This window comes from Perna viridis, chromosome 3, assembly GCF_037379345.1.
Source record: "Perna viridis isolate PV_CMFRI_1.1 ecotype Kerala chromosome 3, ASM3737934v1, whole genome shotgun sequence".
Lineage (NCBI taxonomy): Eukaryota > Metazoa > Mollusca > Bivalvia > Mytilida > Mytilidae > Perna > Perna viridis.
In genome coordinates this window covers 55,845,366-55,867,945 of record NC_142447.1, presented here as the reverse complement: position 1 = coordinate 55,867,945, position 22,580 = coordinate 55,845,366, and the positions used below count along the sequence as shown (strand labels likewise).

The 22,580-nt window shown below is 31.2% G+C and overlaps 1 protein-coding gene across 2 annotated transcripts in view; it reads right to left on the bottom strand.

The window, feature by feature from the left end:
* The window catches only part of LOC148622988 (U3 small nucleolar RNA-associated protein 15 homolog), a 50,388-nt gene that overhangs the window by 7,930 nt on the left and 19,878 nt on the right, over positions 1-22,580 (bottom strand). For both annotated transcript variants that reach the window (XM_088573405.1, XM_088573406.1), the window contains 2 exons: positions 19,495-19,620; positions 3,292-3,427 (listed from right to left, as the gene is read on the bottom strand). In XM_088573405.1, coding sequence (XP_088429531.1) covers positions 3,292-3,427; positions 19,495-19,620 — 262 coding nt within the window. The remainder of the gene's footprint in view (positions 1-3,291; positions 3,428-19,494; positions 19,621-22,580) is intronic.

Genomic DNA, 22,580 nt, shown 5'->3' with positions numbered 1-22,580 from the left:
AGTTTTTTTTTGAGTATGTGTTGTAGACTGAATTTCATGCAAACAGAACAGCCAGCTTCTGATATGTTGATATCCATTTCAGCCCCAGAAAATCCTTTACCTTAAATGGATTTAGTCACATGATTGGAGTCAGGAAAAAGTTTGTAGAATAACATATAAAAGTTACTGTAAAAAACTGATTCTCCTGATACAGTTTGTCTATCTAACTGATTAGGTTTGATTCCTACTGACTAAAACTTTCATTCCATCATTTGAAGCAAACGAAACATAAATTTAGCTGTATCTGAACTAAAAAATACCTCCTTAATATTCCTTTGATACTAATCTTACAAAAACTGAAGTCAAGTTATACTTAAAACAATAAACAAAATATTTTTGATATGAAGTACATTTGTACAAAGAATGAACATAAAATTGAGTGTTTTTTATACAATTTTCCTGACAAAACAGGACAATAAGCCAATCAAATGATGTAAATTAGTGTCAACACCTACAGTCAAACAAAATAAGTTATAGCATAAAAGAATGTGATGTATTGGTGACAAAATATTCTATCTTTCCCTACCCTCCATACTTCCCATTCTATTCAAATTTCATTCTCCCCATCTAGGCTTTAATGAGCCCATAGATTTCTCCACACATCAACTTCTATTCATTTTTATTATGATTTACATAAAACAACAGAATTCTGTAACTGACATGTGCATCCTTGTTGACTCTGCGTGTGACGTAACCTGGATTCGATTATATCCTACTTTATGAATTTCTTTAATGCAACGGTATTATGACATTTATTAGATACAAAACATTACTAATGTTGATTTCATTAAATAATTGGAAACACATAAGATTTCGACATGGAAACAAAAACAACACGATAAAATGTTAGGACCACCTTCCATGAAGAATTAATGCTAAGGGATTCTTACTGGTTGTATAGTGGAATGAAGTATTAAATGCTTGTCCATAAAAATAAATAAAATTATGACATCCTCAAAATGTTTTCTCTAATGGCAACCAGTAAGCTTAACGACTTGCCTCCATCCCTCAGCATCAAGTACTTAAATTGCTTTTGCTTGTTAAATAAATTCCACTTCATTATGAAAATTAATCATTCCTGGCATAAATCAGTTTATTAATAAGTAAAAAAGTTACCTATATATAAATTATAATTACATCCATTTTTTCCCTGCTAACACCATTCAAATTTATAGTGCATACTTAATTAAGTATTTTTTATGAGAATGGATCATTTGGATCAGTTGGGAATATTAGAACTACAATCTTCTTTATTCATCAATGAAAAAGTTTAAAATTTTGTCAGGTTATCATAAAGATTTGATGATGTAAAACACACTAAGGGAGATATTAAGGAATTAAAAGTTAAAAGGAGTCATGTTTGAACTATTTCATGAATTTTTTAAGTAATATAATTACAGAAAGTTTAGACAGACAATTATGATCTACTTGGCTTCTACCTAAGTTCTTCCCACTTTATGCACTATTCAACTTTCCTTAGTTAGACATTATTGTTGTTTTTGATCAAACTGGATATCATGAGATGGAATCCATCTCTGATGTCCACCACATGGATCAATTGTGGTAAAAATTTGGCAAGCAGACTGATGGTTATAAACATATCCTATTAATCAAGACAAAAGGTTTGGTCTCAAGGTCAAAATTCAAGCTTTACCAACCCTGTTGCACATTGTCATATCGTCTTCTACCTAGTACTTAGATACTCACCTGTGAAATATGAGTAAGGTGTTACTTAACCTCAGAATTCTGATTTCAGTATTACCTAGTCATGTGAATTCTGATTTCAGTATTACCTAGGACTTAGATACTTACCTATGAATTATGAGTAAGTGTTACTTATTACTGAGATACTTACCTGTGAATTCTGATTTCAGTATTACCTAATCCTATGAATTCTGATTATAGTATTACCTAGTACTTAGATGCTTACCTGTGAATTATGAGTAAGTGTTACTTATTACTGAGATACTTACCTGTGAATTCTGATTTCAGTATTACCTAATCCTATGAATTCTGATTATAGTATTACCTAGTACTTAGATGCTTACCTGTGAATTATGAGTAAGTGTTACTTATTACTGAGATACTTACCTGTGAATTCTGATTTCAGTATTACCTAATCCTATGAATTCTGATTATAGTATTACCTAGTACTTAGATGCTTACCTGTGAATTATGAGTAAGTGTTACTTATTACTGAGATACTTACCTGTGAATTCTGATTTCAGTATTACCTAATCCTATGAATTCTGATTATAGTATTACCTAATCCTATGAATTCTGATTATAGTATTACCTAATCCTATGAATTCTGATTATAGTATTACCTAATCCTATGAATTCTCATTTCAGTATTACGTAATCCTATGAATTCTGATTATAGTATTACCTAATCCTATGAATTCTGATTTCAGTATTACCTAATCCTATGAATTCTGATTATAGTATTACCTAGTACTTAGATGCTTACCTGTGAATTATGAGTAAGTGTTACTTATTACTGAGATACTTACCTGTGAATTCTGATTTCAGTATTACGTAATCCTATGAATTCTGATTATAGTATTACCTAATCCTATGAATTCTGATTATAGTATTACCTAATCCTATGAATTCTGATTTCAGTATTACCTAATCCTATGAATTCTGATTATAGTATTACATAGGACTTAGATGCTTACCTGTGAATTATGAGTAAGTGTTACTTATTACTGAGATACTTACCTGTGAATTCTGATTTCAGTATTACCTAATCCTATGAATTCTGATTATAGTATTACCTAGTACTTAGATGCTTACCTGTGAATTATGAGTAAGTGTTACTTATTACTGAGATACTTACCTGTGAATTCTGATTTCAGTATTACCTAATCCTATGAATTCTGATTATAGTATTACCTAATCCTATGAATTCTGATTATAGTATTACCTAATCCTATGAATTCTGATTTCAGTATTACACAATCCTATGAATTCTGATTATAGTATTACCTAATCCTATGAATTCTGATTTCAGTATTACCTAATCCTATGAATTCTGATTATAGTATTACCTAGTACTTAGATGCTTACCTGTGAATTATGAGTAAGTGTTACTTATTACTGAGATACTTACCTGTGAATTCTGATTTCAGTATTACGTAATCCTATGAATTCTGATTATAGTATTACCTAATCCTATGAATTCTGATTTCAGTATTACCTAATCCTATGAATTCTGATTATAGTATTACATAGGACTTAGATGCTTACCTGTCTATTGAGCCAGAAATTAATCTTTGATAGTTTTTACAGAAAGATAATGTAGTAACAGTTTTATGGTGATTACACAGAGTGGTTATTAACTTTCCTCCAGCTAAGGCATCCCATACTTTGATCACATTTCCTCCTGAAATAGAAAAAAATATTGTAACTATAACATTATAAGAGAGAACTATAGCTAGGCTCAATATTTCAAAAAAAACCTTCATCTGACATGAAGTGTTAAATGTTTATAGTGAGGACATAAAATAAACAAGTAGAAATAGTCAGATAAAAAATAATCACTTAAGTAAATGAAAGAATACAGAAGTAAAACCCAGTCTGTACAAAACTTCCAATTGTCAGCCATTTCCAGTTCTTTGCAAGTTTATAGTAATTTCATGAAGTATGAACCAGGCTTATTTTCCATTATGACCAAACTTTCACTTATTCCACTTCTGCTTTGCCAGCTTCGGAGAGGAACCAATAATGAAACACAATTCTATGGTTTAATTGGAACAAACTGTATAATGGAGAGTACCCCAGTATACCATCAATCATTTTGGCAAAACTAAAAATTAGACCAAATGGTCACTAAACAACAGAAGGTTCAGCATATAAGTGAAACTTTGAGAAAGGACACATTTACTTCAAAAAATAAAAATGCATCAAATTTTACATGCAGTCTTCTTTTAGACATTTAGTAAATTCATAAGGAGCATTATGAATAGTATATAAGATTATAAGTCAAGTACATGATCTAAGTGAAAATTCAGAAATAGCCCAACAATGTTTTGTCCTTTTCCAGCATGTTTTAGCCAACAAATCTTTAGTAGACTTCAACATGGAAAAGAAATTATATTCTATGAAACAACAATAGCCATATACGAGTGGCCCTTCTTTTTGTTTTGCCAGATTTATACCAAGTATCTTAACAACCATTAACCATAACCACAAAATCATTACAAACAATAAAGCAACTCTCACAGATCAAATCTGGATACATTACAATTTCCTCAAGAGAACATATCAGAAATGCATAATTCTCTACAAAAATTACAATGCAAATGATCATTTTAATCAAAAACATCATTTTTCATTAAACTATATAATGCCAAAATCATATGCTGCTGTCATCTAGTTTTACATGGTGATCGTTAACCTAAGTGCTCACAAGAGAAAACCATTCTAATGATTCAAGTGCTTTCAAATGTGATCTTCAGGCAAATCATTAAAATACATGAAAATACCATTGTACTTATAGCATTTTTATGACAATTCATTTAATGCTTTGCAATAATAGTTTTTATATGAAGAAAATTTCACTATTTATTTGTTGATTATGTTTGCTTTTTCTACCAGTATTGAATAATATCTTAGATGGGTTTCTTTTGATGATGGATGATGAGACAACATTTGCAGTCTATAGGCATACTTATGTGGAGTATCTGTTCACAGATGATGGTACCCATCAAAGACAAAATACTAAAATCATCATTTTATATTCCTCATATAATTTAAGAGTTATCATGTATTACATACTTTTCTTTATTTCACACAGGTAGTAAAAATTAGAAGAGAAGATTTCTGATACATCTGTGTTTTATGTAAGAAATACATATAGAATTAGAAATAAAACAGAAAATTAAGGAAGGAATTTTTTTAACAGTTCAAAGAAAACGGGAAAGTTAGGGAAACCAGAATTCAAATGATAATTAAAAAATTACAATTAAGAATATGAATTAACCAAAACATAGAAACATATGTAAATAAGTAACTTCACTAAAAGCTGAAAGCACGGATCAGGTGTACTGGTAGGGAAATCCTCTGCTTTTCTAGGAACACATACTGAATTGCTCATAAAATGTCACAACTAGCATAGACTAAAGAGAAAAACTATGACACAGTGAACAAATCATGACCAGGGTAGAGAAAAAAAGAAATCAAAGACACGCTGAACAAATCGGTTCTCATGGGGTAGATGGATGCACCATAATGACTCATACATTCATAATGGCAACCATAAAACTTTTGTAAAGATGAATTTAATCTTGTAGCAACATAACCCTGTTCTAGAAGCCTAACTTAAGAGATCTAGCACGGTACAAAAAGTTTGCTAAGTTTTGGCAAGCTCTTGCATAATGCAAGAGTTCTGATATGAAAACTCCAAATGCGGGTGCTGAAAAGATGTAGTCACAGATAAAAGGGCAATTGACAGTAGGAAATGAGAAGTCATCAAATTATTCAGCAGTCTCCCCTTACCATTGATCTCCATGTGTAGGTAAAGTTATAAGGCCTGAAGTATGACAAATTATTCAGCAGTCTACCATTGATCTCCATGTGTAGGTAAAGTTATAAGGCCTGAAGTATGACAAATTATTCAGCAGTCTCCCCTTACCATTGATCTCCATGTGTAGGTAAAGTTATAAGGCCTGAAGTATGACAAATTATTCAGCAGTCTCCCCTTACCATTGATCTCCATGTGTAGGTAAAGTTATAAGGCCTGAAGTATGACAAATTATTCAGCAGTCTCCCCTTACCATTGATCTCCATGTGTAGGTAAAGTTATAAGGCCTGAAGTATGACAAATTATTCAGCGGTCTCCCCTTACCATTGATCTCCATGTGTAGGTAAAGTTATAAGGCCTGAAGTATGACAAATTATTCAGCGGTCTCCCCTTACCATTGATCTCATGTAGGTAAAGTTATAAGGCCTGAAGTATGACAAATTATTCAGCAGTCTCCCCTTACCATTGATCTCCATGTGTAGGTAAAGGTGAAGTATGACAATTTTGTATTTGGTCTAGTGGTTGAAATAGTACTTTGGGAAATGATTCCAGAACCTAATAACCTGAATTTTGATATTATCAAAAAAAAAAAAGCTTAATATACCTTATACTACTAACTCCATTGTTCACTCTAATAGAAACTCTTTCTCAAAGCTACTCCCAGAAGATTAAAGAACCCACATCAGATAAAATACTCATAATATGATGAAAATGTTATAGAATTTGATTAATTAATTAATTGTAATTCTCAGTGCAAATAAATCACACTGGTGAATGTTATTCTGATACAGTCATTATTTGTGGTATTTTATAAATGTGTAAATAGCTAATAAGATAAACCTGTATACAATTAATATGATACATAGCACCTAAGTGTGTCAGTATACTTCACTTTGTAGTGTTAAGTTTTATTGGTGCATAATTCTTGACTACCAACAATTTAGGAAGTTTATGATATTACAATGATGGACTCATGCAGCTCTTTCATGGTTTTTATATCATGCCAAAATTGTTCTGATGCAGTCTTATTTAGAAATACAACAAAACTTGTGCTATGACCCTAACACCCATTGGTCAAGTTTGCACTAACTCTGATATATGATAGATTGACAAGAATTTTCTAGACAGGCCTTTATTTAACATATATACTAATTTCCAAAACTATTACACATAGTAATTAAGTAGTAGTCTTTCTAAAAATCAGACAGAAGGTGATACATGCATGTCAAAAACCCACCGAATTTTAGTTTTATTTCTTGTTCAGAAACAGATACTGATCAAATAACCGGTCTTACTATTGCATTTGGGTGTTGCACTTTTGAGATAAAAATCATAAATTGGCACTTCGCAAGAGTTACTGTTCTTGATTTGGCTTCGTTTGGCTGATTTTAGTGGGAGATGAATGTATGATTTTCTAAAAAGTGCAAATCTGAATACAGAAAAGGTTGTTGTTATGTGAAGATATAGCATACGTAGACTAAAAAAGCATCGTTTGTTTGGTGGATTTTTCTTGACCATGAATCACTTTACCATTTGTAGTGTCTGAATCTTATGTGGACTGGTACTTAATATCTGGCACCAGAAGTGATGCAAACAGCATTGTTGTCCAGCAAGAATATGAGCAATATTAAACATAGCAATAATTTACATGCTTCAAGATATAAAAATCCATTGATTGTAAAGTGTTGACAAAGACTTTGTAGTATTATGGATGGAGGGATGTCTTTGTCATCTCAAGTGTGGTTAATTGAGTATCTATACTTTTAGTATACATAACAGTCAATTTAACTTATTTGATATTAAGTACAGATGATAATTGACATAAAATGACATCCTAATAAACTCTAACCTTTCATTTATATTGGTTCTAGATTTTGGCTGTGTTTATACCCCTAAAACCCTTTCAAATAATTACCAACACAACATTAACAGTGTCTGTATTCACTTCAAAAATGTATTACAAATTGATGCATATGCTTTTTATATTAATATGATGGAGGAAAAAATAACATAATGAAATAAGAAATAAACAGATGTAAATTTGCTGGAGATCAAAATCCAGTAATCTGCCATAACACGATATCACGTCAATACACAATAATAGCATGTTTTTTTGTTGGTTGACATGTGGTATATAAATCGTTACTTGGGTCTGATGATGGGTATAATGAATTCTACAGGCTAAATTACACCAAATATAACAATATAGAGTAATTATAAGACTGAAATCTCTTTTTCTTGCCTCACTGCCAAACAACTGCTGAATGTGGATTGGCGATTAATGAAACATATCAAGCTTAATGTTGAAAGATGTATACTCAGCAAAAATATTCTAGCATGAAATGGATATCAACTACACACTGAATTATGACAAAGGATGTGATAGGAAACTGCATTTAAGTTATTTGGACTAGAAAGTTGATTTCTTCTGAAAACATTATACAACAAATGAGTGAAACTAACACATTCTGTAAGGAATATAATGTATGAAGTCAGCAATAACATCAAACTTGTGCAGGTCCGGGTGTCAAAAGAATAAGCCTGCTGCAGCACTAAGCTTGTTGTAAAGGGCGAATAAATAGTGCTTAGAACCTTGGCCAGGTGCTACGGCGCTCTGCCCAAAGAGCAACTGAGTTGTGTGCTCCAGGTGGTGGAATGGGGTACCGCTGGCATGTTTCATGCTAGGGTCGTCAGGCCATAATATGGAAATCCCGATTGCAAACAATAGTGGTGCACCTTGTTGGGAAAGATGCCACGTTCCTCACACATTAAAGAACCCTGCTGTGGTATTCTTCAGGAGTAGTAACCATTTGGCTCCGCTACACCTCTCCCTATTTCCAGTGGCAATAAAAATTTGTCAACCCTACTACCCTTGTGTCCCATCCCATTTTTCAATTCATCATCATTTCATGTTCATAATATCATCCATTTCTTGTTCATAGCCTGAGTATAGCTGAAATATTGCTGCTCAGGCGTTAATCCCCAACAATCATTCAATCAGTAATAACATGAAGTTACCTGCACTATTGCATACCACTGCATGTAGAGGAGGTTGATATCAAACAGTATCCAAAATCACTTAGGATGTGCATCCCATCATATAAAGCCACAAACCAAATTTGAAACTAGTTCATCTGTTGGAAACTAAGCATTTAGCCTACGTAAACTTTTTTCAAAAATATTTACATTGCTGTCTTAAGAAACATTCATCAATAGTTTTTAAACAGGTTCAATAATATCTTCAAGTGTGAGCTACCAACAACAACTAACCAACAGCTAGGAATCTGTTAATTACATATAGACCTCTCAATTTGACCAATTAAAATTTAACAATGGCATGTAGGATTTTGAGAAAACTATTGTCTCAAATTTCATAATGGAAATACAATGTACTTATATGATTGATCTGATTCTACTACTGAACATTTCCTCTACAAAATCTGGTATAAACTGTCCAGTCACTTACACATTCTAGAAAGCTGTGACAGAAGTATTATTTCAGATTGCCACAGTATACTACAAGTTATTACTCAGACAAAAAGTATGTTAATTAATCATTTTAAATGCTAACAACATATTTAAAATTCTATGTTTAAGTAAAAAAGTTTTTTTATCTTTAAAATTTAAACCCAATATTTTCAGACAGTAAGCTGTTGTGTTTTTCTGATGAGTAAGTATACAACAGAAAAAATCTCTGTTGATTAATCTTGTTTATAACTTTCTCAAATTTTCTTCTAATGATTTCTTTTCAACAACTGACTTCAATTAGACTAAAAGTCTCATCTGTCTGTTTATATTCCATGAAATATGTTATAAATAATTTAATTGTGGGCATATTGTCTCTCCAGCTCATTCAGATTTTTCAATATAAGAGGCAAATGGGAATTAATTTTGCATTATAAAAGTCAGGTAAAACTGCTTTGAAATGCTTACTTGTGCAGTTTTTATTTTAAAATATTCATTTTCAGATTTTTTGCAGACAATAAAATTTATTTCCAGTAAAATACAGGACGGAACAGTTATTTGAAGTTTCAACTTCTTTTTTTTTTTCAATATGGCCTTTTTTATTTTTTGCGTATTTGTTTTTGATAAACACTCTCATCATAATGAAGGAGTCATCACACTTTATTATCTTTGTTGTCGTTGATTAGCTTTACTGTTTTTTAAGGGACTGAAACATTCACTATAAAAAAAATTAAAAACTAAAATATAGTCATAACCCCCCACCCCAAAGTCAATCCATCTAAAATATTTGTTGCTATTTTAAGACCAAAACATTTTGGTTTTAAAAAAATGCTGGACTAAGCTTTATGGGATGACTGATTAAATAGTCTCACCAACCAAAACTCTACCAAGTGTGAAAGTAGGGAGAATGAACTTCTTATTTAGATGAATAAGGCATAATGATAGGTTCAATAAATAAAGCAGTAGTAGTGGGATGCTTGTAGAAATCATCAACCTAATGTCTCTTCAACAGTCTTCAAACACCGAACTAAAACAAAGACCACCAAACATCAAGTTCCTGTTTAACTATTTTTTTTACCTTTAATTACAAAGATTCATTACACTGTTGATGCCAAATTAACGAGTCATTAGATGGATTGAAACAAAGTGTTTCACAGGCAAAACATCTTTCATAACAAATGGAAAAGCAAAGAAAACAATGTTTTCCACAGAACAACTTTGATATCTTTTCTAATTATGAAAATAAAACAGATTATATCTTACTGATTCAAATATAATGACACTGGACAACTTTTCTTTGTCATGAAAAACAGGATACATAATATTTACTTATATTTGTTCTCATGTTGTACATCAAAATATTTGTAAATATTCTTTTATGCTAAACATCAAACAGGCCTGCTACTCCTTGAATAAATTAGATCATTAACATTAATTGAATAATGAAGTGTGAAATCTCTAAAACACAAAATCGACAGTTGTTAATTTGATCAAATTAAGTGATAGCATCAGTGTCAGCAGAAGTAAGTAATTTTTTATGGTCTAACGCAAATAGTTTTGGGAAGAAACACAAGAAACTTTCACTGTTTTATAGAATTTTTCTTGGTTGATAAATTTCAAATTAAATAAACTGTATCACCAATGAATTATTTAACAGTCATGATTAAAAAATTAAATATAAAGATATGATGGCTTCATTCATAATGACCAGCAGACAAACAAAAGCTTTATATTAATAGTAAAGTTCCGTTTTTATTTTTATACCAAGACATGTACACGCTCAAAGTTTAGATAATTAATAATTAATTAATTTCATACTAAATATCAAGAGTTAAAACAGTACTGTTTGTTTAAAGTTAATTTTGTATTCTTTCAACTGTATCATTAACCATTATTAGCTGTCAGAAATAACTGACTTCTTCCAAACAACATTTAAGAAAACTCTAGCATTAAAAAAAAAGATTATTTCTATGTTTCATAACCAAAATTAAAATGATGACCATCAGCCATCCAAGATAACTTTATAAATGGTATGTATACATTGAACAACACAGAGTTAGTGACTTATCTTATGATTCTGAAGTTATGGAACAGACACAATGTCATTTAAGGGTAATATTTCGCTTAAAAAATGGGGTAGGCACCATAACTAAAACTTGATGACAATATGACTTGGTTTCTACCAAGACCTTATCTTCCAAGCCTATTTCCCCAAATTTCTGGAAACAACATTAACACCAAGATAGACAGATTTCTTCCAATTTGGCAGTTAATACTGAAATGGCATGAAAGATAATTAATTATAATTTTGTAATGACACGAGTGTGATGTTTGACAAGTGCTGTATAACTGATTAACACCAGTATATATATGTCAGATAGGGGGTAAATCTCCATCTAATTGTTATAACAGACCTACAAACAATGTTGATTTAGGACCAAATAAATTCCCTTTTTAATATAGAAAGATGACAGACACGAGAGAATGAAAAATATTATTGAGAAAATTGCAAATAGTTAATACAGATTTGTGTCTAGGAACTAATTATACTTGCTATAATTTTATGTTTGTAACTGACCATGTGCCAACTATTTTCTATGTTCATTATTTGTATATAGATCATAAATATTCATCAGGCTTTGTGCAAATGTAAATGCCAACTTAGGGTAAACGAAATCTAAATACATAAACATGTTTAGACTTGGTTCATCTGTCAAAAGCCATGCATTACAGCCAAAAAACCTTAAGGACAAAAAAAAATCATAAAGTCAATTAATTTGGAGTACCCATGATGATAACAAAATAAAGATCTCACTTAAATGGGTGTCAAATACATCAATTTGTAGAAAAAATTATAATAAAACAATGTACACTAATTGACAATATAAAAATCACAAGGAACACACAACTGAAGGAAGTCCAGTTGAGATGCACCAAACACTACAGCTCTCAGTGTTCACAATTTCTGAAGAATAATCCTCCAGAGGAAAATTATAACTAAGTGCAAAAATGTATTCACAGAAAAAGAAAATAAATGATTCCTATTATAAAAAGATAATATTAAGGATTTGATATTATGACACACTTCATTTACAAATAAGTATAAAGACTTAACGAACTCCTCAGTGGTGGTCCCTTAAAAAATTTTCTCTTTTATTTTTCTGTATCAACTTCATTATGATTAACCATATTTTTTGTTCTTTGGCAAAGCTATAAAGTTATTATATCTGTTTTGTAATTAAATAGCGATTAACAGTAGTTAATCTCTCTTACATATTGTGACAGTCTATAAGAATGTGTGGAATCCTTCATTAGATTCATTAGAAATCTTGTAAAACAGGTCAATATTACTAGAATCTTGGCAGTACATGGCCTGTGACATACTTTCCTAGTTACTTCTCTTTGTTTTACATAAAATACTTTTTTATGATAAAGTTTTCCTTAGGAAATGATTGAAAAATTTGGAAAGAAATTGAATAAGAAATACTGTGTGCAGACTCACAAAAGGATACTTGTAGCTTCCACATATGATTTATCATGTAAAATTTTAATGGCAATATTCTTCTTCATTACAAATTAAAGGGGAGATAATTCAAGTTATGGGTTATTTATGATAGCAACTTATACTTAACATTTAACAGATTTGAATGAAACTATTATGAAGGTTAGAAAGGCAGATATTTCAGTTTAAAGGTGGTTTTATAAGATCAACTCCTCCATAACCATTTATTTGATGAATTTAACAAATCTATACAAAGATTAAGTAGTATATAGAGTTTTGAAGGAAGAAGATTACTGTCAGATAGAAACTAAGGAAGATAATACCACTTCAGGTTTTTTTTTATATGTTCATAATCCTAGAAGTTTCTATCTTAGTTAGATTTTCCAGTTGACTTCTTAGTACACTTCTATATATTTTATGAATTTTTAAGAAACTATGAAGAATGATTCAATAAAACTTTAACTCATGTAGCACTACTGGGAACATGTAGAGAATCACTAGTGGATGTTCACTGCACACATGTAGCACTACTGGGAACATGTACAGAGTCACTAGTGGATGTTCACTGCACTCATGTAGCACTACTGGGAACATGTACAGTCACTAGTGGATGTTCACTGCACTCATGTAGCACTACTGGGAACAAGTAGAGAGTCACTAGTGGATGTTCACTGCAGTTTTGGAAAAAGTTGTTTTGAGCAATAAATAACCAATTTTGCTACTTTTTTTAACCTATCAATACTACTTTTTCAGAAGCTACATTTCTATTATTTATGTTGATTTTGTGATTTTTTTTTTATTTTTATAAAGTTAGTACATATGTACTACCACAGTGTTTTGTTTGTCCTAAATCAAAGTCAACAGTCATTTTTTTTTGCCAAAAACTCACTTAGAATGACAAAAAAAAAACAGTGATATACATCTGTTAAGGAATATGCAATGCAAGGCTAGTACCAAGGTAGCTGGCTTTTAATTAGTATATATCTATCCATATAATTTTAAATTATCATTTCACCTATTTTAGAAATAATGAACTGTATGTATTGTAAACAAATGGATAATGGACTCAAATTAGACAGTGACTCACATAAACAAAAATCCACAGAAAAATTGTACTCTTATCTAAAGGGAGGCTTAATGTATCTGTATTCATATTTATCAGAAGTCTATGTAAGTTATCAAACAAGAATCAACACTCTTACTGTTTGATCACCCTGTATGTAAATAAACATGGAATAAATAGTTTATTTTCTATCTTAATCACTTCTTTATAGAAGTATAAATATTACTGAGCTCTGTCGAATTCACAGGAAAGTATCAAATCATTATATTTTATGAGTCTTCAGTGAACCATAGACAAATCAACATGGTTTTTGATGGATCCTGATTTGACCCTTGCCCTGGCAAAACATGATGGAGTAATTACCCTTCCCTTGGGCACTTTTATCCCCAGACAGAATACTGTAAAACTCATTGCCTGAGGGAATCACGGCAGAGCATGTCACTGATCTATAACTAATTTGCTTTTATGTTAACATATATCCTGCAGAGATTTCTAATTCACCACAAATTTCAAATCTCACAGTGTTCTAATGTTGATTAATGTCATTGCTTTGTTTTAATTTGTGTTATTTTCACACTCAATGCTGATGAGTTTAACATATGAATAAATGGCTATAGTTTCTATGATGTTCTCACATTAAATGGTTTTATCATAAACAGCTTAGAAAAAAAACAACCTACAAAATTAGTCAGTGATATTTTGGTATTATAATATTAATATTTCAGAATATTTAGTTATATAACTTAATTTGATGCCACTTTCTCAAAATCAGAATGTAAATTGTCCGAATTAAAATAATAACCATTTAAGACCAAGACCTCATAAAGATAATCTATATGTATTTAACCTATGAACAACTGATTTAAGTCCGACAGTGATTTCCTGTGCAAATACCAATACATGTACCTCTATAGAATATCTGGACCTATAAGACAAATATCATCTGTTCTCTTCATAACGAAGGTTAGTACATGTTCATCTGATTAATCCCTCTGAAAAGTCAGTTGTACTTTTATTTCAATGGAAAAGACATGACATAGACTGTTATTGGCATTACACCAAAAAATCAGAACAATTTCTGAGACAATTACTTAAAAAAAATAATGCTTTCCAACTGAACTATGAAGACCTTGAGTAGATTGAATACATTAACATCTTGTTAAAATAATAATTTATCAAAAAATGATTGAATAGTAGTACTTTATCATGATTTTATATGTATTTATATCGGTTTATATCTATTCCATCCAAAAGCCCACCATCTGAGTAGTTCACTTGGGAACATATCTATATATAAATCTTTCATCACTTTTATTTATTTCACATATCCATTGAAATAGTAACACATGATAAGAAATTAGGCAACATTTTGCCCTTAGTTTTGTTCTAAATTATAATTCCATGCATTATAACTCAGCACATGACAAATATATCAAAAACTTCCTATCAAACAAAGTAATGTGTCAGGGCGTGATACCATACAGTGTTCCTTCGCCTTATCTAATAAAATGAAATAAACGAAAAAATTGTTACTTTATCCCCTTATACTTTATGATAATAACAATAAAATCTTATATATTGCTATAAAATTTCGACATGGAAACTAATATTTCATTTTACTTGATAATAAAACATTAAATTTTGTAATAGCATATATAAATTTCATATTATATTATATTCCCACACATAAAAATATACAAGAATTATCTCTATCTTATCCTTTAATAAATTTATATCATTTTACTTAATGATTTTACTTTACTCTCCCAAGTACAACATTCTCAGAAATCTTTCATTTCATTTCTCTTTAAAGTTGAGCAGGTCACAAATTCAGCTTGCAAGACAATGTGATAACACATTAAGTGTGACTACAGGGGTTATGGTTTCAAGTAACTGCCTCTTAAAACCTTCATAAAATAGAAATTTTTACCTCCAAAAGCATCTCACCAATTCCACAAAATGTACAAAATTTCTTGAGGTAATATTAACTAAAGGCTCCCAGGAATCCCTCATATAGAAGCCAAAATTCCATTGAGTTGCTAATTTAGTTTTCAGAAACATTTGGTCTGATATATCAATCCCAGTCTGAGGATCAAAGTCATCCATATGCTTTAACTGGAGTTCCAATATGACTTGCTTCAAAGCTCTTTAGACCACAGCCATGGTAGAAAAGCAATAAATACATAACCAACATTTCGTGCAACACATAGGCTGCATCTATTAAAAAAAATGAATAAGAATCAATATAAATCACAGAAGCTCCATGTTGTCATTGTTTTACCATTAACTGGCCATATATGTTGTTATTTAACCCCTTGCTATTAACCACCAATGAGACATAAACGGCCAGCCTGTGGTAAAACAATGATAAAATGGAGTTTCCGTGATTTATTTCTTAATTATAAAGGTAAAAGACACATAAACAGACCAGAACACCTACATGTATTCTAAGGCATGGGACAGGTATTAATTGTGCACACACGTCATACAGATCAGAACAACTAAATGTATTTTTTTTACATGAGACAAGTATCAAGAACATGTATTCTGTGACATTTAACACCTATCAATTAAACACATATACAGATCAGAACACATACATGAATTTTTTTGACACTAGAACCAATACCAATAGGCACATATACAGATCAGTACATGTGCATGTGTTCTGTGACATGAGACAGTTATCAATAGACACCTATATAAATTAGTATGTGTACATGTGTTCTGTGACTCAAGACAGATATCAATAGACACATATACAGATCAGTACATGTTCATGTGTTCTGTAAAATGAGACAGATATCAATTAGACAGTATACTGTACTAGAACCACACTCTAGGACAGTAATATTTGCTGCTCTAAAGAAGCCTTATCATCTCCCATGTGTTGTTTATTTTGGTGAAAAGTAGACACTACCATGCTAAAATGTACTCATGACTGCAAGGGATACTATTTAAAACCATTCAACCCAGAATTATACTAACATTAAGTTTCAACCCTTCTAATACTTTTTTGTCATACTTTAGTTGTACTATTAATCCTACTACTGTACTGAACAATAAAGCAAAACAGAAATGTCATTGAAAAACATTCCTTATCTTAAAACTACAAAAAATAATACCCATGAATATGTTTGGTAGGCAGATTCCATGAAAATATATAATAAATGCTGAACTAAATTACAACAAATTTAGAAAATTGACTTCAAAACTTGTGATTCATTACTTAGGTCATGTCTGCTTACCCAATTATTGATGCATCTTTAAAGTTTTGCCATATTGTACATTTTTATATGTTACTGAAATAAATTACTGCACAAATTGTCATAGAAAAATTCAAAATATATATTTTGATACGACCACACCAAGGAGAAGCATGCTAAAACTTTCAATGGTATTTCATTAAAACAGGTACTGGATGAGATATCTTTTTAACTATATATCTACAAGACTTCATTATTTTGTGACTGTAGAGCTATAGAATGCCTACAGTGTATCATCCTGTGATGTTAGGGCATGTGCAAAAGAAACTTAGTGACAATGTTAAGTAAATTCATAAAATATAGAATATATATCTTTAGATGGCATCAGCAGTGGAAAACCAACAAAAAACACTGATACTACAACAATAGATGAATATTTCTATCTTTTGTGCTTATTTTGAAGAACATACTGTAGTAAAGAGACAATGGCATCTTAAATGAATGTGTTAATATGAAGCATTGTTGCAGGAAATTGATAAAATGAGTCAAAAGTCTAGCAAGAAAATTAAAGACAGATGTAAATAATTAAGAGAAATAATACAAAGTATAATGAGTATATATATAATCCTTGGAATAATCCATCACCATTCAGTAATATAAACTGGGATTTCCTGACAGGGTAACAAATTGGCTACCTCTTATTTCATGCTTCAGTGACTCTAGAATTTTATCATTTAATGAGAATTAACAAGCCTGACAATAATGGCAGAGAAAAAATGAGCCCCTAACTCTCAGATTTCATTTTATAACAAATGAATGACATGTTTTGCCTGATGATTAATACTATATTGTTTATACTGGTCTACTCCCACAGAAATGGGGAACCAGGCTGCTTTCTAATTATACCATGGATTTATTTAATGAGACCTCATTTCATTTTCTACTGAAAAAGTTCTCACTACTAAAGTTAACAATACAGAATTTTAAATTAAGAAAGAAAACAAAATACAGTTTACTGTTATACATGCATGAAAAGTTTCATGATGATTGGACAATTGCCTCCCTTGAGATTGACACACATCTAAAATGTTTCCTAACATTTTCCCTACAGAATGACACACATCTATATGTTACAGGACTTCCTTCATGGATAGACACACATCTAGATATTTCAGGACAATCCTCACAGATATAAACACATCTAGATGTTACAGGACTTTCTTCAAAGATAGACACACATCCAGATATTTCAGGCCTCCCTTCACAGACAGGCACACATCTTGATGATTCAGGCCTTCCTTCACAGAAAAACACACATCTAAATGTTTCAGAATGTTTCCCTGAGTGAGTATCTAAAACACCTGACCTATAGAGCCTGTTTGTAAGTTAAGTGATCAGTCACCTGAACTATAGGGCCTGTTAGTATATCAAGTAAGTATCTGAGTCACCTGACCTATAGAGCCTATTTGTAAGTTAAGTGATCAGTCACCTGAACTATAGGGCCTGTTAGTATATTAAGTAAGTATCTGAGTCACCTGACCTATAGAGCCTATTTGTAAGTTAAGTGATCAGTCACCTGAACTATACGGCCTGTTAGTATATTAAGTAAGTATCTGTGTCACCTGACCTATAGAGCCTATTTGTAAGTTAAGTGATCAGTCACCTGAACTATAGGGCCTGTTAGTATACTAAGTAAGTATCTGAGTCACCTGACCTATAGAGCCTATTTGTAAGTTAAGTGAATATCTGAGTTACCTGACCTATAGGGCCTGTTAGTATATTAAGTAAGTATCTGAGTCACCTGACCTATAGAGCCTATTTGTAAGTTAAGTGATCAGTCACCTGAACTATAGGGCCTGTTAGTATACTAAGTAAGTATCTGAGTCACCTGACCTATAGAGCCTATTTGTAAGTTAAGTGAATATCTGAATCACTTGACCTATAGGGCTTGTTAGTATATTAAACGAGTATCTGAGTCACCTGACCTATAGAGCCTATTTGTAAGTTAAGTGATCAGTCACCTGAACTATAGGGCCTGTTAGTATATTAAGTAAGTATCTGAGTCACCTGACCTATAGAGCCTATTTGTAAGTTAAGTGATCAGTCACCTGAACTATAGGGCCTGTTAGTATACTAAGTAAGTATCTGAGTCACCTGACCTATAGAGCCTATTTGTAAGTTAAGTGAGTATCTGAGTTACCTGACCTATAGGGCCTGTTAGTATATTAAGTAAGTATCTGAGTTACCTGACCTATAGGGCATGTTTGTAAGTTAAGTGATCTGAGTCACCTGACATATAGGGCCTACTTGTAAGTTAAGTGAGTATCTGAGTCACCTGACCTATAGAGCCTATTTGTAAGTTATGTGGGTATCTGAGTCACCTGACCTATAGGGCCATTAGTATATTAAGTGAGTATCTGAGGCATCTAACCTATAGAGTTGTTCTTGTGTGAAATGAGTATCTGAGGTGCCTGACCTAAAGAACGTGCTAGTTTATTCAATGAGTATCTGAGTCACCTGACCTACAGAACCTGTTTACATGTTTAGTGAGTATCTGAATCATCGGACCATTGGGGCCTGTTTGTATATCAAGTATGTAAAGTGATTATCTGAGTCACCTGACCAATAGGGTCTGTATGTAAGTTAAGTATCTTAAACACCTGACCTACAATGCTGTTTATAGAATTGTTACCTGCTGATATGAAAAGTCCACCAGAAGGAAACATGAGAAGACTTTCTACAGGATGACCATGGTTAACTGACATGACACAGTCTTGGTTTCTGGTGTCCCACATCTTCACTGTATGGTCATAAGAACCTAAAAAACAAATGAAAAAAATGAATAATGAAGTGAAAGAAATTGGGAAATCATTAACCTTTGCCAGGTTCCTTTCTAACTACATCTTCCAATGTATTTCTTTGATTAATTGTAAATCTATTATCTACTTTGTGATTATATATAAAACGACATGCATTAAAAAAACTTTAAAGGTGATAAAAACAACAACTCTCTTATTTTAATAAAACAATCATTACTTAAAATTGGGATTGATGATCATAAAAATTATTATTTTATTGTAAATTTTTTAATGTAATTGTTCAAGTTATGGAAAGCTATTGGTGATAATGTGTTAATTAATTATTGGCAATATGGCTACTTCTATATCATTCATGCAAGAAAAAATAAGATAATTTGCTTACAAAAATAAGTGAATTTTAAAGAATGTAAAATAGTAAGAGTTCACAATTATAACACTAAAAATATCTTAATAAATATCCTACACAATATTTAGGTATACAAGTCATATATATAATTATGTTGACAGGTGCATTTCTATATATCATGTTCAAAATCAAAGACCATGATTCAATTGATTTAAAGTCCACAACATGAAAATCATAACAGACAGTTCATCCCACATTTTGCTTTGTCATAATGCATTGAAATATTTTTGAATATTTAAAACTTTTTTTTTAAACTTAAAACAAGAGGTTGAATGCAATTATTTGTGAAACCATTTATCATCAAGTTATTTGAATTACTATGGGGAACAATCATGCACCACTTATTGCAGACCTCTTTCTGTATTGTTACAAATTATTATTCATGGCTAAAATGAATAAAGACCCTTCCAAACAACATTTGGTAGAAAAATTTAATAACAACTTAGATATTTGGACAATATTTTTGCTCTAAACAACAATGAATTCAATATTTATACTTAAGATATATATCCTGAAGAACAGTCTTTGAATAAAGCTAATAATGATAATAAAGGATGTCTTGACCTTAGTATTCATATTAATAGTGGTAAACTTATTCATACTAAAATTTACAATAAAAGGGTGATTTTTCATTCCTTATTGTCAACTATCTGTTTCTAGATGGTGACATCACCATGACATCATCATATGGTGGTTACATATCACAATTGGTTATTTGCTCATATTTGTAACAATGTTTTAGATTTAAATGAAAGAAATCTTTATGTAACCTAGAAATTACTACATCAAGGTTTTCGATATCACAAGCTCGTAAAAACATTCAAAAATTTTTTCAATCGATACAAGGAACACATTCTCAAATACAGATGTATTCGTAAAGGAATAATACATGCGGATATCTCTCACCCTTTGTTTTACAGTAATATTCTATGCAAAGCACAGAAAGCCCGATACTCACCAAATAAGTTAACTAAACCTTTGAATAGACTCATTCGTAAGTAATATAGTTATGATATTGTTGTCAAATCTTTAAGGATATCATTTTTTGGTATTGACATTGATACTCTCATAGGAATACATAGAAACTAAAACACTATTTAAAAAGCAATTTATGGTATGACATAGGTTGTGTCCTCATTGTATTATTTATGACGTACCATGGTGCTCAAACCCACATGGAAAGAATTAGGATTTTTTACATACAATGAGGACATAACTTTTCGTAGGTTTAAATTGGTCTGGAGCTGGCATGTCAGTAAACTGCTAGTAGTCCTAAGACACCAAGTAGTACAATTTCAGAGATCCATTCCCTTTTTCTCAAGTTATATCAGAAATAGGGAAACACCTGTTTCTAGTCCCTTTAAGTTCCTAATTCTTAATCAGTCATAAAATCCACAAACTAGAAAACCTGAGAGCAATGCTCACTAAAATGATACCCTCCACTCCACTTCTGATAACATCCACTTTTTGACCTTCAAATTGATTTGGACTAAATTCTAATAAAATGCTTCCCAGGGCCCAGCTTTATATGACCACAGGAGTTTAAACTTAAGCAGTTGGGGCAAGTATGGACACACAAATCAAACTTGCCACAGTTCAAAATTTGATTACAATCAGACATTTGACACAGACAAGAATTTGACACTTATCAAAGTGGCCACTTTTTTTGCCCCTGATCCCTAAATGGTTCCAGTAAAAACTTCAAAAACCATTCCTAATCTTCCTTTAAAGGTATTGCACCATGTTGTACCAATTCAAAGCAATCCATTTTCCTTTTACTACATTTGTCAAGAAGAAATAAGAAAAATTCTTGCTACTGGCCTTTTCTGGCTCCTTATTCTTACTTTCAACAAGTCACAAACTAAAAAAAAAACAATTCCAGTTTTTCTTTTGTGGTATGGCACCTTGTAGTAAAATTTATTTGAGGTCCATTTCCTTTTTCTCAAATTATTGCCCAAACATAAATAAAACTCTTGTTTCAGGCCCCCTTTTGGCCCCTAATTCTTAAAAAGTTCAGGTCAAAATCAATGCCATTGCTGGTATGGCATTTTGTTATATTGGGTAACAATTATATAGAAAAAGAAACAAATATGGTGAAACGCAAGAAATGCACCATTGTATATCCCTTATGAAAATAGTCAATACCTACAGAGATCACCAAAAGGTCGTCAACAAGTGTAAACACACCTTCAAATAAGCTCCCAACAACACAAATAATAAAATCCACAGAATGTTGACATTACTTAAAAAATTAACTAAAAAAGTCAAATAATGACACATTAATGAACTTTGACATTAGGACCAAATCATTCATTTCTAACCAAGTATCATGCTGCAAGCACAGCAGACAACTTGGAAATAGTAAACAAACATCTGAAATTGACAAAATTAGATTAAGGCAACAAAACTTTACCAAAAACATGCTTCATCCATAAATTTTATGTTGAAAATTTTGAAATTGATCTTGAATTTAATATCACAAAACAATAAATCATACAATAATAAACAATGCAGGGTCAAAAATTTACTCAAAAGAAATTAAATGTATAAAAA